The following is a 16829-nucleotide window of genomic DNA, read 5'->3' as shown; positions in this document are numbered from 1 at the left end:
TGTTCATCTCCGGTCCTGTTCGAGGGAGATCAGCGCCCCCCCCCCCACGTGGCGGGCCTTGTCTCCTTCGGTGGGCCCAGCGAGCACAACGACAGCCTGTCTATCGCCGCGTCTGAGGAAGAATGGCCGGGCTCTTTCGACCCCGTCATGGCTTCCCAGCCGACGACCAACGCCTCAGCTACCAGGACTCTGACGCAGGCCGTAGCGGACCTCGAGCTGGAGTGGGCCGCGCCTGCTGAACCCCCTCAAAGTCAGCTGGATGGCTGGTTTCTGCCGGGGCACCAACAGGCCCCTCGTCACAAGCCAGCGCCATTTTTTAAGTACACGAGGAGCTTACCAAGGCCTGTCGCACTCCTTATTCAACACGAGGCCCCGCAGTTTTCGCGACGCTCTCCTCCGTGGACAGAGCAGCAGAAAGAGGCTATGAGTCGTTGCCGCCCCTCGAAGAGGCGTTGGCCGCTCATCTCTGCCCGAACACAGCTGCTAGCTGGCGAACTAGACCTGTTCATCCCAACAAGCCATGCCGTAGCACTTCAGCCCTCGCTGGACGCGCGTATTCCGCCTCCGGTCAGGCTGCATCGGCCCCTTCACACGATGGCCGTGCTGCAGGTTTACCAGGCCAAACTCCTCCGGTCTATGGACGAGGCTGGCCCAGACCCTGAGGCTTTTTGGGACCTTCGAAGCGCCACGGACCTGGCCTTGAGAGCTACCAAGGCCACAGCGCAGGCTATCGGGAGGAATATGGCGAGTTTGGTCGTACTCGAGCGCCACCTCTGGCTTACCCTCACTGACATTAAGGACGCGGAGAGAACGAGGTTCCTCGACGCCCCAGTATCCAGCTCCGGCCTCTTCGGCCCGGCAGTGAAGGGGTTCTCGGAGAGATACACCGAGGCACAGAAAGCGTCCCAGGTCATGCGTCACTTCCTGCCTAAGCGCTTGAGCTCGGCGTCGAGTGATCACAAGCCAGCTCCGTCGACGCCTCGACCAACAAAGCCCGCGAAACAGGCCTCTCAGCCCCTCCCTGCGGCTGATGCCCAGCGCCAGCCAAGTGCAGCCAAGCGCTTCCCGCTACCCCGACGCCAAGGCCCGAGACCAAGCGCCGCGCCCCACACAGCGCCGCCAAAGTCGTCCTAGCACGCAGGGGAAAGAGAGAGGGCACGGGTCCTGCGCTCGCCGGACCACCCTCAAAGAAGCCAACAAAACTTCCCACAGCCCCCTGTTCAGTTCAGGCGGCTGGGGATTTTATTACTGCAAACAGGCCCGCAACAGTAAGCGCGACTTTGCAAACAAACGCCGTTTTCATTGTGACCCAAATAAAGCACAAAAAGAGCACGTTTCACAAACACAACACATGGGTTCACGGTCCCCCTTCATCAGGCGGCCCCTCCCCCGTTGTAACACTGACTTCCCCACACGCAAATGCTTGTACAGTCAGTCCAATACTCAATGTGTGCACAAATCACAATATAAGGGTATCAGGTCCCCCTACATTAGGCGACCAGCCCCAATCTGTGTGTCAAGCCCTAGCCACACGGGTTATAGCCTGGCAAGCTATCCCCGATGTGTCGAGTTGGGTCATAAACACTATAAAGCGAGGTTACTCTCCAATTCGCTCGCGGACCCCCAAACTTGCAGGCGGTTCTCGAGACTGCAGTGAGAAGCAACGTAGGTCACGTGCTTCGCACCGAAGTACAGAATCTATTAGCAAAAGGGGCGATAGAATTAGTCCCCCCCGCACTAAAACATATGGGTTTTTACAGCCGCTATTTTCTGATTCCAAAAAAAAAACGGCGGTCTCAGACCCATTCTAGATTTGAGACATTTGAACAAAGCTCTCATGAGACGGCCGTTCAAAATGTTAACTATCAAACATATCCTCGCGCAAGTTCGCCCGGGGGCTTGGTTTGTCACAATGGATCTGAAAGATGCTTACTTTCACATTCAAATAAATCCTCGTCACAGGCCATTCTTGAGATCCGCCTTAGAGGCCAGGCTTATCAATAAACCGTTCTGCCGTTCGGTCTATCGTTGGCACCCCGTACATTCACGAAGTGTGTGGATGCAGCGCTTTCTCCTCTGAAACATCAGGGAGATCCAGTCACTAAGCAAAGACTGTCTAGATGGATAGTGGATGCTATTTCTATGGCTTATACCGCAGGGGGTCAAGTTTGCCCTATAGCCATCAAGGCCCATTCGACCAGAGGTATGGCCTCGTCATGGGCTTGGTCATCTGGCATTCCCATTAGTGATATTTGTGATGCGGCCGGCTGGTCCTCGCCTTCCACATTTATGAGTTTCTATAATATGGAAGTGCCTTCCCTGCAGGCGAAGGTGCTTTCGGTATGATTAAGACCCGTCGGTGGCCGGTCTTGTCATATATTACTGTGCACAATCACATTCACATATATATATATAAAACCTGGCCGGTTGTATTTCATGCATAAACCCGCTGTTGCTGGTTATATTGACATATATATATATAACACGCTTTTGGCCGGTTATATGACATATATAAAACCTGCTTTGCCGGTTATATTCCACACATATATAAAACCCGCTTTGGCCGGTTATAATTTCATATATAAACCCACTTGACTGGTTATATGTTCATATACTAATAACCCCAACAGTGTCTGGGTTCATTGGTGTAGTATGTTGGGGTATTTCTAACAGATGTGTATTATTTTTGACCTGACGGTGTTTGGTCTATTTATACATAATTATGCTGTTATGGCTTGTTCTGTATGCTCAGGGGTCCTGAGTTGCAGTGGCAGCCAGTTACTCAGTGCGGCGTTTTGCATGGCGTCCGCACTGCTTATAGGTACGCAATACGAAGTGATCGTTCGAAAGGGAACTACTCGGTTACTCACGTAACATCAGTTCCCTGAGTTAGGGAACGAGTATTGCGTAGCCAGCCGCACTATAGTAACATGGCAAGTTGTCGCTTCAGTCGTTAAACCTGCTATAATGGCGAATTCGGGGACTATTATAGACTGAGGTCACGCCCCTTTGGCGGGCTCTGATGTGCGACCAATGAGCTCACTCTGCGTCATACACGTCAGAGCCCGCCAAGGGGGCGTGACCTCATTGGATATGCAGTTGCCGCAGCGCAGCCTATGAGCGAGCCAGACGCTCATGTTCTAGCTGTGCAGCTGCAAATGCGCTTTACATAAAGGCTTCAGAAAATCGAGGAAAAGGAGTTTCCCCACTGCGTATAGCTACGCAATACTCGTTGCCTAACTCAGGGAACTGAGATTACGTGAGTAACCGAGACCCTCTAAAACGTCAGTCAAGACCGAAGCAAGACATGCGCAACTTGACGCAAGTGACGCAACCCATAGCGACGCGTTATTATAGCAATGACACCTGAGACTGACAGAAACATAAAAACAAACGTGAATTTAGGCTACTTTAGTTTTGTACACATTGTCATGTTAATTATAATCAAATGCATTTTGTTTGATTTACCACAATATTATCATTGATATTTGTTTGAGAAGGGCACTTTTGATTAATTTTGAAATAGGGCAGGGGCTCGAGCACCCAAAGCCCAATAGAGTTAAACTTGCATTGATGCTGGAACATTACTTTAAAAGAAGTCTGTTCAGCTGAACTACTGTTAAAAAAAAAAGAAAAATCCCAGTAGGCCTTGGCTTTTTTTCTTGACAATAATTTCTTTGTCAGTCTGCTTAGTATTATATGAGGATATGAAGAGTCATGTCTCCATGCTATAAACTTCCCCTGCCATTGCTCGTTTCAGCACCATTTGAGCTTATTTTCACCTAACTTCTTTCCACCGTTACACATCATCTCTCAGTGTGATTCATCGGCGCCTGTGCACATTATATTTGTGTTCCCGAGTCTTTTTTATGTTTTATAAGCTGATGTACAGCGTTATTTACTTGGCGCCATGTTGGACACCCTTTTCCTTCAGAGGATGTGATATGAATCAATTAGGCACTGTGTAAAATGGTTTCATGTCCCATCTCTGCTGAAAAATAAAAGTTTTGCTCCAAAAAGTGTTTGGAACAAGGATACTTTTTTGATATTTTTGTATTTTTCATCCCCCTGCAAATTTCATCCGTCGAATTCTTATCATCTTATGTGGACGTTACAAAATCCCTAGTCTGGTAGAATAAAATAAATCTATATTTCACCCATCCATTAAAATGTTATGCGCTGCCTCAGCGTTTTCATGTCATTACTTGTGAGAAATGTCTCCTTTTTTTATTTTTTTATTATGCATCACCAATTGCATCTTCAAACACCTTCAGGGCTTTAGGGTTTAGAAACACAGGACACACGCACACTTGTTAAAAAAAATGAATTTGAGAAATTACAGAGTTCAGCTTTTTGTTAACAGGCAATTTGCTTGTGCAAGTATTTTTTTAATGCCAATTTAGCAGGGAAACTGATTTGCTTATCTTAAGATTTACTTTGAAATTCAGTGTTAATATCTAAACTTGAATTTTGTCAACCTCAGCTCAAGCTTTTGATGATGATGAATCAGGCCCTTCCCTCTCTATACGTTATGGTACAAATCCAAATATGGAAGAAGTAAAACCTATGAGCCTGTGTTCTTTTGGTCACGATGCTAGGACGTTGTTATGTTTGCCATGGTGTTGCTATGCGATTGCTTAGCTGATCTGTGTTTTTTTTTACTCTGTTGCTATGGTGTTCTGGGTGGTTGCTACAGACCCAAATCAATCGATCCTATCACCAAGTCTCTATTATATTCAAGTCTGTGGGATTGTTTTGCATGTTTTATGGCACAAATTGTTAAAGTATGATAGATTAAAAAAAATAATTGCATTGACGTTCCAGGATCATCAGTGCTAATCAGGTTTTGTGATGCCTTTTTGTACACTAGGTTATGTGAGGTGCTTAATCTGGACCCTAGGCATGTCCTGATTGCCGAGGTAATCTTCACCAACATCGGAGGAGCTGCCACTGCTGTTGGAGATCCCCCGAATGTCATCATTGTATCCAACCAGGATTTGCGTAAAAAAGTATGTAATTATTTCTCACCGTTCCCGTTTGATGCTGGGTCAATCACGGGTGAAAGGATATTGTGTTGCTGTTGTGTGCCTGTTGAGAGTGTCTCTGGTAACTTTTTGGGCAAATTATACATGACTGAACAAATAAACAAAACACACAGGCACATTTGTGACCAAGCATTTTTCTGGCATAGAATGATAGCCTCGTGCCAAAACACCCTGTCACTATCCACTCAAGTCTAAAACACCATGGCATCCTGTCTTACACCTCTACTATTAATTATGTAGGAATACTTCTTGCCAGCTTCGGTCACACTCTGCCAAATTTTCTCTCTCTCTCTTTCTCAGCAGAGATTAAATCTTTTTTGCTTCAGTAAAAGCAAAACCGCAAACCTGTAACAGTCATTGTGTACAAACTCTGAGATCAGCGATTTCCAACTGGGAGTATGCGAGATGTTTGGCTGCAATAGACGTGTTACTCATAGGCTACGTTCACACTTTTTAATTTTTGTTAGGCTACTTAAATCCGTTGAAGTACAATGAAGCAATGCCTAGGTGATGGATGCGTGTGATTATAAAAATTTGGTCTGCAACATCGACGTGTACTTTCCTAACTTAATCACAGGACCGTAGCACAAAGACTTTCTTTCATCATTACACAACCTCAGAGTCTATGATCAAACTCTTTCCATCAAACCCTCACTCACAGGAAAACACAATTTAAAGTTCCATCCTGGCAATTGGACAAGGTCACGGCAGGCTGAATAATCTCTAGGTTTATGATGTGACCTCAAAGCAGAGTGTCTTGTGTGGTTCTGTGTTCATTGAGCCTTGTGTAATATTGGTTTGATTGAAAGGGTGAGGGGACATTTTGTGATTTATTATTCACTTCAATGGAAGAGACGGAAAAGTGTGACCCAGGTTTGTGGTTGTGATCGAAATTTTCATGTTCACATCTAGACAGAGATCAATGCATGACCTCATTGGTGATATGACGAAATACACAGTATGTCTCGGAGTTTATTCTGTCTGTTTGTTTGACTTTACTTGAGTGTCTGCCAGTTTGTGTTTTTGTAGTTGGGTGTGTTATTTTATTGCTCTTATTTAGGATTATGGATTTGAATGCAGTTAAAATGACTAACCCTTTGAGTGCATTTTATAACACAACTCAAGTGTGCGTTGCGTTCTCGGTATTGCCGCAAGTTGGCATTAGCATAAATTGTCTACTTCTACAGATAGATTTTCCTTTTAGATCATCCACTGCATTGACGGAGGGACAGTTTGTAAGAATGTTTTTGAGCAAGATAGATCTCTTAAGTATGTTTACCTGAATAATAAAAAATCAGATTTAATAGCAAGGACATTTGAAGCTAGTTCTTTCATCCCGGGAGATTTATTGTTGTCACCATAGCGCATGCACGAAAGCACATTAAATATGTTCAATGGATCTGTGCTCTTGCAATGCTTCGGCCTAACATTTGCATAAAGTATACTCCTGGCCTTAATCATGCAGCTTGTTGAAGTGCGCTATTGCTTTTCTAATCAGACCTGGTGATTTACAATAAAACAGACAAAGAAATTTCCATAGATTTGCATTGAAATTGCAATGAGAATAGATCATCATAGAGACTTGACATTCCCTGTAAGCAACTACCCAAAACACCCTAGAAACCATCTTCATTCACAGTAACCTCTTAGAACAAAAAAGTTTAAAAGCCATGTGTGCTAGTGTATGGGAGTGTGTTAGTGTATATGCTCAATGGCCCTCATTTACCAATCTAACGCAGAAACGAGTGCAAAAATCATCTTATGACAGGGTTCACGTATGATTCATAAAACATTGGTATGCTGCCAATCCCATTGTACGAATGATGGTACGTTGATAAATGTGGTGGCTGAAAACAATCATCATTTAAATATCACGCCCCTAAAATTTCACGATTTAGAAGCCTTATTCCTATAGGATTTGCGACATGGAGAAACGTATCCCGGCCAAGAAGAGGACGTATCTCATGAAAGAGAAATTGATTTTACTCCAAAAACACCTGTTAACCTCGTAGTTGCAAACAATTATTGTCCATTAAAAAACGGTAAATAAAACTATACTTTTACAAACATTATAAAAACTATAGGCTGTTTTAGTTTCCCTCACTCCACAACAAATCCTTTAAATTGAACTGTATTCAGAACAGAACAAGAATGAAAAATAAGTTGCTATCAAGTTATATATTAAACTATATAATAAAACACAAATTAGGCTAAAGTGGCATTCATTATAAACAACATACAATCGTCAAGCCAAAACAAATTTATTTAAAGCGAAACTGAAACAACATTGAGCTCACCTCTGCCATTCGTCAAGAATCCAAATGTTTCCATGTTTGCCATGTAACATTTGGTTGCTAAACTATTATTCATTATGTAAACAAGTTTTACGTGAAAACGACCGTACTCCCAGTTTTCTGTCTTGCCTTCGATTTGTAAATGAGGCCCAAAGTGTGTGTTAGTAAGTAAGTGTTTGTGTCCAGCTAAAGCCCAGAATGAGACACAGAGGACAAGATAGAGCTCTTTCATCTCCTGCGCCAGATGCTGATTAAAGATGCTCTCTTTGGAGCCACTTTTCCCTGCAGCTCTTTCTGTCACACACTACCAAGTCACAAAACCGTGTGTGTGTGTGTGTGTGTGTGTGTGTGTGTGTGTGTGTGTGTGTGTGTGTGTATCAGTGCAAAAGAGAAAGCGAGCGGAAAGAGGGTGGCTATAAAAGTATAGGAGATCCATCTTTTTCTGACAGTCTATTTAAAAGGCTACACGCCAAAAGAACAACTATATGCCTATGAAACCTTACTCTATTTGAAGCCATACATTTTTATGCCATATAAACATCTTGTCAGCGAAATTGACTTCCAACCCCATCACAATTTTTGACAGAGATTGATTAATTAGTGTGTGAAGCACATACAATTACCTATTTTAATTGAGCGCTTCACGTTTTAAGTGTGTTTCAAAGAGAATCAAAAGGGTGGCTTTAAGGTTCATGCAAAGATAAAGAGAGGACTTTACTAATATGTAATATTGCCCTGCTTCCATGACAGCTGTGAATAATGGGTTTTCGCCTGGTCTGAACACTCTGTTTAGGCTTGAGCGCCCCAAAAGAAGTCAAAGCAAAAGATTACAAATTATTTTCGGCTCTTTTTCACCTAAACCAAATGAACGCTCATGCACTGCATTCCAATTTCTATTAGGATCAGGATAGGATGGTACTGTCTTTCTTGATAAGATATAGACAGTCCAATCTAGCACGTCATCACGACTGAGGGGGCATGTCATGCTTATGGCGGCAATGAATCATTCACTAAATTGCTTTGTTTAAAAAACACTGATTCATTCTGGATATATCCTATCTATTTCAATATACATTATGTTTTAGAGTATTCATGGCAACTTTTTACAATAAGGTCCGTTCAATAACAATATCCAAAATTCCATCCAAGGAAAAAAGTTGGGAAAGTGGGAAATGCCCATTATCGCAAAACTGATTGGAAGTGGTCAAACAATCCTTTTCCTATTAACTTTAGAGCATAAATTCCATGTTGATACGAAATATTGTTGTGAAAAACTTGTTAGAAGACACATTTTGGAAAGGAGACCTCTCTTAAATGAATATTGACCGACCATATTTGCTCGAACAAAATGAAATGAAAACGTTTAGCATTTAATCCCTGTTTTTTTGGCCACATCAAACTGCAACTGGCTTGACATTTCGTTGTTGTTTTCTGATATTTCCTAATTTAATCATAATAAATTATTATGATAATGAATAGTAAGCAGTAAGCTGACCATTTTCAGTGGCCTCATTACTCTCTCCATTCCAGTTGAGGAAATATGGGATGTAAAAAATACATGATTTTTGATATACACAAAATGTATTGAAATTTTATCCGTAAAGGCTGATAAAAAAAAACTCCTTGAGACAGCAAAAACACTTAACTTAACTTAAACACACTTAAGACACTTAAAAAACAACAACAAAAAAACAATGAACATTTTCACTTTTTCGATAACAGAACAGTGTCAAAAGTGGATTGAAGCTATAAATAACAGTTTTATAGAGCATTTATTAATCTAGGTAATGTTCACTGTTTATTCATGTTTGTTTATTAACTAATGTTAGCTACTGCAGTTCGGATGTTAAATTTGTATTAGTATATGCAGAAGTTAACATTAACCTAGGCTAACAAATGCTGTAAAAGTATTGTTTATCGAACTAACATTAACAAACTGAACCTTATTGTAAAGTGTTGACGGACTCTTAAGAAAGGTCATTAAATCCATTAAAACCCATCAATGAGGGCCTTTTTTAAATATTTCATGAGAAGTTCAATATTTGCCATCACAGTTTTAAATTTAGTTATTCCTCACACTCTTCCATCGGTGACAGAAGGGTGCCTGGTTTAAATTGTTGTTTCATCAGGTAGCTTTCAGAGCTGAAATCGCTGTGGGGTTTGAGTTAATTTGTGGCTCAGTAGAAACATTGTCCTTGCCTGTCAAACTGGCTGTTGCACTCTGATGCAGCGGTAATCATGCTCAAGTTACATTTTCCACATCAAGGTAATTTCCTGCTGGGCTGCAAGTGACAGTGGGAAGTTTCTAAAAAAAACCAATAGCCATAAATGTACATTTCTGACAGGCATAAATCTCTAGAGGGCAGAACCCATCAAATGCCCCCTGCTCTAAATTTCCTATGCTTTATAAACATCATTTTGGGTTTCTGTCACGACGTTCGGTGATGAATATGCTCCTGTAGCAGATGCACAGAGGGCTGTGACGATACACGTGTGTAGTGCTGGACAGATTCATCCATTCTGCTCCGTAGGGAGAGATTGCATCTGATGTAATTATTGACATGGATGCAGTGGTTTGTGTTATCTCTGTGTTACATGGGCCAGATTTGTTTATATTTGAGAGGGCTTCTGTTTGTGTTGACAACATGCAGATGATGAAAGGAGATACAACTTCATGTGCAAAAAAACAAACAAACACACACACATACACACATACACACGCACACACACAATTCAATACATGCCGTTTGCTTATCTGTTGATTGCTTTGTGCATTGATTTGGTACCTATTTAGCTGGGTCTTACATGTCAATCAAAAAACACTTTTATGGGATTACTAAGAGAGATTCCCTGCATTATGAAACACTTTTCTGGGTTTCACATGTGTGTGTGTGCGTGTGTGTGTGTGTCTGAGGACACCAGTTTCTGATGCAATCGAGCTAGGAGTCGATGAAACTAGGTGGAATGACTGTATGTTCCAAAACTACATTTAAGCTCGTGCAAATAGGCGCTTTTAGTGTATGTGGGTGAGCTGGTGTAATGTAGTTTATTGATCCTATGTTTAAGATTAAAAGTTCTTTAAAGTGTTTTTTTTATTTTTATTGAATGTTCTTTTTACTGTACCTGACACTTAGTATCTAGAGACATCACATCATTTTATTTTATGATTTTGTTTTGTTCTTCACTGTTTTTAGCCCCAACAATTATATCCCCAACAATTATAATTTTAAAATTTGAATAGCTTTGAACATGCTGTGTATACTGTTGTTCTCAGCAGTATATTATGTAAGTGAATGAAGGTGTGCAATTTTGTGGCTCATGTCTGTATGCTTGTGTAAAGAAGTGGATTTTATTTGAGTCTAGTGAAGCCATCACGTTCTCCAGGAGTCACTTAATCCGTTTATTAAGCTCCAATTAGCCTCAGCATCTTTAGAGCCTCAGTAATCTGAATCGAAGCTCTGCCATACAAATAGATGGATGACATGGTGCCATATAGCTTAATAAAAAGCACAGTGCTAGAAATGTGCTTTACTAATCAACCTCAAAAGATGTTATAAAACACCTGGACTTACAAAAGACATATCATGTTTTAAGACCAGTATATAAGACAAGTAACATCTGGAAAAGGGATGTCATGCAGCATATACATTCACCTAAAGGATTATTAGGAACACCCTACTAATACTGTGTTTGACCCCCTTTCGCCTTCAGAACTGCCTTAATTCTACGTGGCATTGATTCAACAAGGTGCTGAAAGCATTCTTTAGAAATGTTGGCCCATATTGATAGGATAGCATCTTGCAGTTGATGGAGATTTGTGGGATGCACATCCAGGGCATGAAGCTCCCGTTCCACCACATCCCAAAGATTCTCTATTGGGTTGAGATCTGGTGACTGTGGGGGCCATTTTAGTACAGTGAACTCATTGTCATGTTCAAGAAAGCAATTTGAAATGATTCGAGCTTTGTGACATGGTGCATTATCCTGCTGGAAGTAGCCATAAGACGATGGGTACATGGTGGCTATAAAGGGATGGACATGGTCAAAAACAATGCTCAGGTAGGCCGTGGCATTTAAACGATGCCCAATTGGCACTAACGGGCCTAAAGTGTGCCAAGAAAACATCCCCCACACCATTACACCACCACCACCAGCCTGCACAGTTGTAACAAGGCATGATGGATCCATGTTCTCATTCTGTTTACGCCAAATTGTGACTCTACCATCTGAATGTCTCAACAGAAATCGATCCCAGTAACTGAGCAGATTGTGAAATACTCAGACCGGCCCGTCTGGCACCAACAACCATGCCACGCTCAAAATTGCTTAAATCACCTTTCTTTCCCATTCTGACATTCAGTTTGGAGTTCAGGAGATTGTCTTGACCAGGACCGCACCCCTAAATGCATTGAAGCAACTGCCATGTGATTGGTTGATAAGATAATTGCATTAATGAGAAATTGAACAGGTGTTCCTAATAATCCTTTAGGTGAGTGTATACTGTGCACTACCTTTCAAAAGTTTGGTGTCTGTAAGATTGTTTCAATGTATTTAAAAGAAGGCTCTAAAGCTGACCAATGCTGCATTTATTTAATCTGAAGTACAGTAAAAACAGTAATACTGGGTTGTGCTGCTTAAATATTTTGTGGAAAATGTAATATTTTTCCAAGATTCCTTCCAAGAATAGAAAGTTCAAAAGAACCACATATATTTGTAACATATACTGTCACTTTTGATCAATTTAATGCATCCATAGTGAATAACATAATTTTTTCTTTAAAATTATATAGCCTACAGTTTATGATCAGTTGATTTGTCTACATTAATCCATATACATTTGAAAATGGCGTTTTCATTTAAAAATGCTTTCCGTCCACACTAGCGTTTTCAGGTGTTTTCTGACGTTTTACGACGTTTCAGTGTTGATGAGAAACCTTTGAAAAATTCCTGAAAACGCTAAATACACTTTACTACGCATGCGTAAAACCTCACAAAAGCTCACTGAGATTATACAGACGGAAACATAAATAATAAAAAAATGATCACGCAATTCTTCTGGCAGGATCATTTTATTTAGCAAAATATCTCACCATAAACTGATGTGTCCTGGTCACACTCAGTCACCATATGCTTGGTCTAAAATGCAACTGCTCGTATTGCCGCAGGACAGCAAATGTGAGTAAATTTTCTGTCATCTTTGCAGGACTGTGATATGAAGAATGTACAAAGTAACATATTTTAGCAACAGTGTGAAAGTGAATAGCACATAACAGGCAAAATACCAGTATAAATATGAATATCTATTGTTACAATATGCCTCACATGACTAAACTTACGTCATCGGTTTTAAATACCTCCGTCTGACAGTCCACACTACAACGCGAAAACGGCATTTTCAAATTTATCCACTTTGGATAGCGTTTTCAAAAAAGCTTTGTTTTCATTAACAAAAACGCGTCTCAGTGTAGACTGAAGGCCAAAACGTTTTCAAACGAAAATGTATTAGTGTGGACAAGGCCCCTTTTAAACTTAGAAGTTGAATTTTTTTGAAGATTAAAGCTCCAGTAGGTAACTTTTGTAAACAAATATTTGTTAAAACTGTCATAATGTCCTGACAGTAGAATATGAGACAGATAATCTGTGAAAAAATCAAGCTCCTGTGGTCCTATTGCCATTTGCAGAAATACACCGCTCCCGGAAAGAAACAACCAATCAGAGAATGTCTTAGCAGTGTCAATCACGCTCGTGTACGCCCTGATCACCCCTCTCTTGCATAGCGCGAGCACGTACCGTCGTTCGTGACTCTCCTGTTCGAACTCGTTCATTTAAATGAACAAATCTTTTTTCGAGTCATTTCATTCATTCTACGAACGAAATGACTCGAAAAAAGATTTGTTCATTTTGATGAACGATTTCGAACAGGATCACGAATGTGCAACACAGAACAGAGCAAGGCGAGCATTTGTGCTTATAAAACTTAAAGTTTTTTATTTATTTTTGAAATGACCGATCGTTTCATTAGATAATACCCTTATTCATCGTCTGGTATCGTTTAAAGCCCTTTGAAGCTGCACTGAAACTGTCATTTGGTTCTTGAAACGTTTGTGTCCTATTGAAGTCCATTATATGGAGAAAAAGTCTGGAATGTTTTCATCAAAAACCTTAATTTCTTTTTGACTGAAGAAAGAAAGACATGGACATCTTGGATGACATGGGGGTGAGTAAATTATCAGCAAAAGTTTTTTTAAAAAGTGAACTAATCCTTTAACGTTGTCTTACTAGCTATTTATAACTTATAGAAAGAGTGCAACGTTATAAATTTAAAGTGATGATACAGTGGTGATTTGAGGACCAAGTTTGTAGTCAAACTATGGGCAGGCCATAGTCAATGTAAAGCATATTGTTGATGTTTCGTCCCTATAAGTGAATGTTCCATAACTGTTTATAATCCGCCGTCATCGGTGGTCCTGCTTACTAGCCTGCGCGTTCACGGCAGGCTCCGCTGTGGGGGAGGAGCTGTGGAGGGAGGGCTGTAGCGCAGCAGAGAGCAAGGGGGTTGGACCTGTAAGTTGTGCTTGTTAAAATTTTCAGGCTAAGTCAACATTTTATCAAAACTCCCTACTGCAGCTTTAATAAAGTAGGATGTTAAATAGAGAGAGGAAATGGAAATTGATTGGAAAATTATGGTGTGACTTTTTAAAGTATTTTAAAGGGCAAGAAATCACAACTTTTAAATCCCCTACATTTCCAAGGCAGCAGTCAGTCATGACGGAGCATCTTGTACTTGTGGCCTCTTTGTATATATATATATTTTTTTTTCTGTTTGGTTGGGCTGTGCGAGTCGAAACAAACAACCCCTCCCCCCCATCGGTCTCGACAGGATCACTACAGTATGGATGTTGCCATTTGGTCAGTCAAGCATCCATCTGTGGAGCTCTCTGTGGATCAGACATTTGTGGCTGGGCATAAGGAGTGTTTCAGGGTCGTTGAGGAGACATCTTGTACACCCTGTTGTCTCTCTCTCTCTTTCTCTCTGGCATCTACTGGGCTGTCAGTCACACTCTCAGAAATCTCAGCTGTCAATCAGCACTTCTCCAGGCCCCAGGCAGACAGGCTTTGGCGGACTCTAGTCTGAAGGTGGCCCCTGACTGCTCACTAATCAGCTAGCGCCAACAGTGAAGGTCTTTTTGCATAGTTGTTTCTCATTCCCTCTTCTCTCTCACTTCCATTGCATTTTGAAGTTATTTTCTTTGCCTGATAAAAGTGGGACACTGACAACAGAAAAGGAGTGAGGGGAGGTCTCATTTACACGTTTAAGTCACTATCATAACATTATTAAGTCATTATCACAATTTACATGACTGTAAATTGCAGTCATGGCCTAATGGTAACAGAGTTGGACTGGTGACCCAAAGGTTGCTGGTTTGATTCCAGTACCGGCAGGAATATGACTGAGGTGTCCTTGAGCAAGGCACCTAACCCCAAATCGCTCCCCGGGCGCCACTCAAGGCTGCCCTCTGCTCCAGGTGTGTGTATCCACGTTTGCAGTGTGTGTGTGTTCACTACTCACTACTCTGCTCCTAATGTGTGTGCACTTACTTGGATGGGTTAAATACAGAGGTCAAATTCCAAGTATGGGTTACCATACTTGGCCATCACGTGTCACTTTCACTTTCTTAACATGCAAGAGTTCTTAACATGCGAGTTCTTAACATGCAACATGCAAGACAAAACAAGAGAATTTACAAAGAAATTTCCTCAAACACTGCTTATTGTCTGCCTATTGTCTGCAACTGAATTACTGACAAAGTAATGAGGACTCGTACATCTACTCTGTATGATAGGGCATTCATATACATTTACATTCAGCTCAACAGCACAGGAAGTCCACGAGGAATAAAGCAGAGGACCACTTTAATGAAATGTTATCGACAGATCCCCAAAAGCCCAGATAGCCTGAGCGAATCTGAGGATACCTCTTATTTTGAGTAGGTTCAGACATTGGAGTAAAGCTCTTGGCCTTTAGATGTATTGAATGAAGAATTAACTGAAATAGTTTTTAATTTATGATGGAATATGTTCAGTTAAGAAAGAAAGAAAGAAATATATATATATTTCTTTTCTTTTTTTTTCTTAACTGAACATATTCCATCATAAATTAAAAAACTATCGGATCACGTCACCATTCATCTACACTGGGCATGCGCGTGCCGGTTTAAACAGGAAACAGATCGACTATTCCTCAGATTTCGCTGAGGTTGATAAGTGCCGATCTGGACATTCAAAAGTTTTCGCACCATTCTTCAGGAACTTCATTGATAAAATTATCCCACCATGCGCTGGTTCTTCCCGGCTTAACCCAAAACCGACGCTCCATGTACGGTCGATACCGCCGCTGCGCACGGGAATTGTCACAGATCGATAATAGCATGCCTCCGGCGCATGTAGGCAGTTATAGCATTGTAAAATGCAGAATTTTCTTGCACTAACGTAACTGGTAGTCCAGGCTGTTGTTGTATGTTTTCTTCCGTTGTATGACACCCAATCAGAGAGCCGAGCGTGAGCCTCTGCGTCATCGTTTCTAAAGTCCTCCGTTTTGACTCGTCTACATTAAAACGCCCTCTGGAGATTCAAAACGCAAAATGGGGTCGGCAGCGTTTCTAAACTTCTCCGTTTTAGGTCTTCGTTTTGCAGTTTTAGTCTGGACGGGAGGTGCAAACGTAGCAAAAGGTCTCCGTTTCTAAACTAAAACGTAGTAGTGTGGATGGGGCCTTAGGCAAGTCACTTTCACCAGAAAATTAAATAAACAAACACGACTATCAGCCTGCAGACATTAGGATAGTTATCCTGAAAGATTATTTATTATAACCATCATAAACTAGCATGTTAGTGTTTAACGTTACTAGCTACCAGATTGATAATTTGCTACTCTGCTAGCATTACTTATCATGAAGATAAATGGAGGACCAGATAGATTCCGTAAAATGGCCAGGCCATGTTATTCAGCCTTTTACATTTCGCGCAGTAGTCAGCTCCCCGACTCCCTGATTTATTTATAAATTTATAAACACTTTATAGATGACTGACTGCTGCGCTTGTGACAGGGTGCATGTTACTGAAAGAACGAGCATAGAGAGAGAGAGAGAAACGGTCGCGCGTGCACTCTCACCATCTTCGAACTGTCTTGCTCTCCCTCCAATATTGATCCTCGTCCGGCCTTTTAATTTGTCACTCTCCCTTTTTCTTTTCTAGTCTCCTCTGATAAAACCTTTGCCTTCTTCCTTTTAGTTGTTGCTTCGGCCATGACAACAACATGAGTGTCAACAGAGCCCGTCTAACAGAGAGCCTTGGCACTTCCTATTAGCCCCATTGTATATAATCTTGGTTGCAGTTCCATTAGAATTCCACTGGAGGTGATCGCGGGCGAGTGCAGAATGAATGGGAGTCTATGGAGCTAGACGGCTAAATGTATCCCTTTCTCCTGCTTGTC

The 16829-nt window shown here is 41.5% G+C and overlaps 1 protein-coding gene across 1 annotated transcript in view; it reads left to right on the top strand.

Moving 5' to 3' along the window:
- Window positions 1-16829, top strand: part of oca2 (oculocutaneous albinism II) — a 118397-nt gene that overhangs the window by 42822 nt on the left and 58746 nt on the right. The window contains exon 13 of the mRNA XM_077198436.1: window positions 4871-5009. Coding sequence (XP_077054551.1) covers window positions 4871-5009 — 139 coding nt within the window. The remainder of the gene's footprint in view (window positions 1-4870; window positions 5010-16829) is intronic.

This window comes from Siphateles boraxobius, unplaced genomic scaffold, assembly GCF_051911475.1.
Source record: "Siphateles boraxobius isolate OS27281-9 unplaced genomic scaffold, OSU_SipBor_1 41, whole genome shotgun sequence".
In the NCBI taxonomy this organism is placed as follows: Eukaryota; Metazoa; Chordata; class Actinopteri; order Cypriniformes; family Leuciscidae; genus Siphateles; species Siphateles boraxobius.
This window is presented reverse-complemented; position numbering and strand designations above follow the sequence as displayed.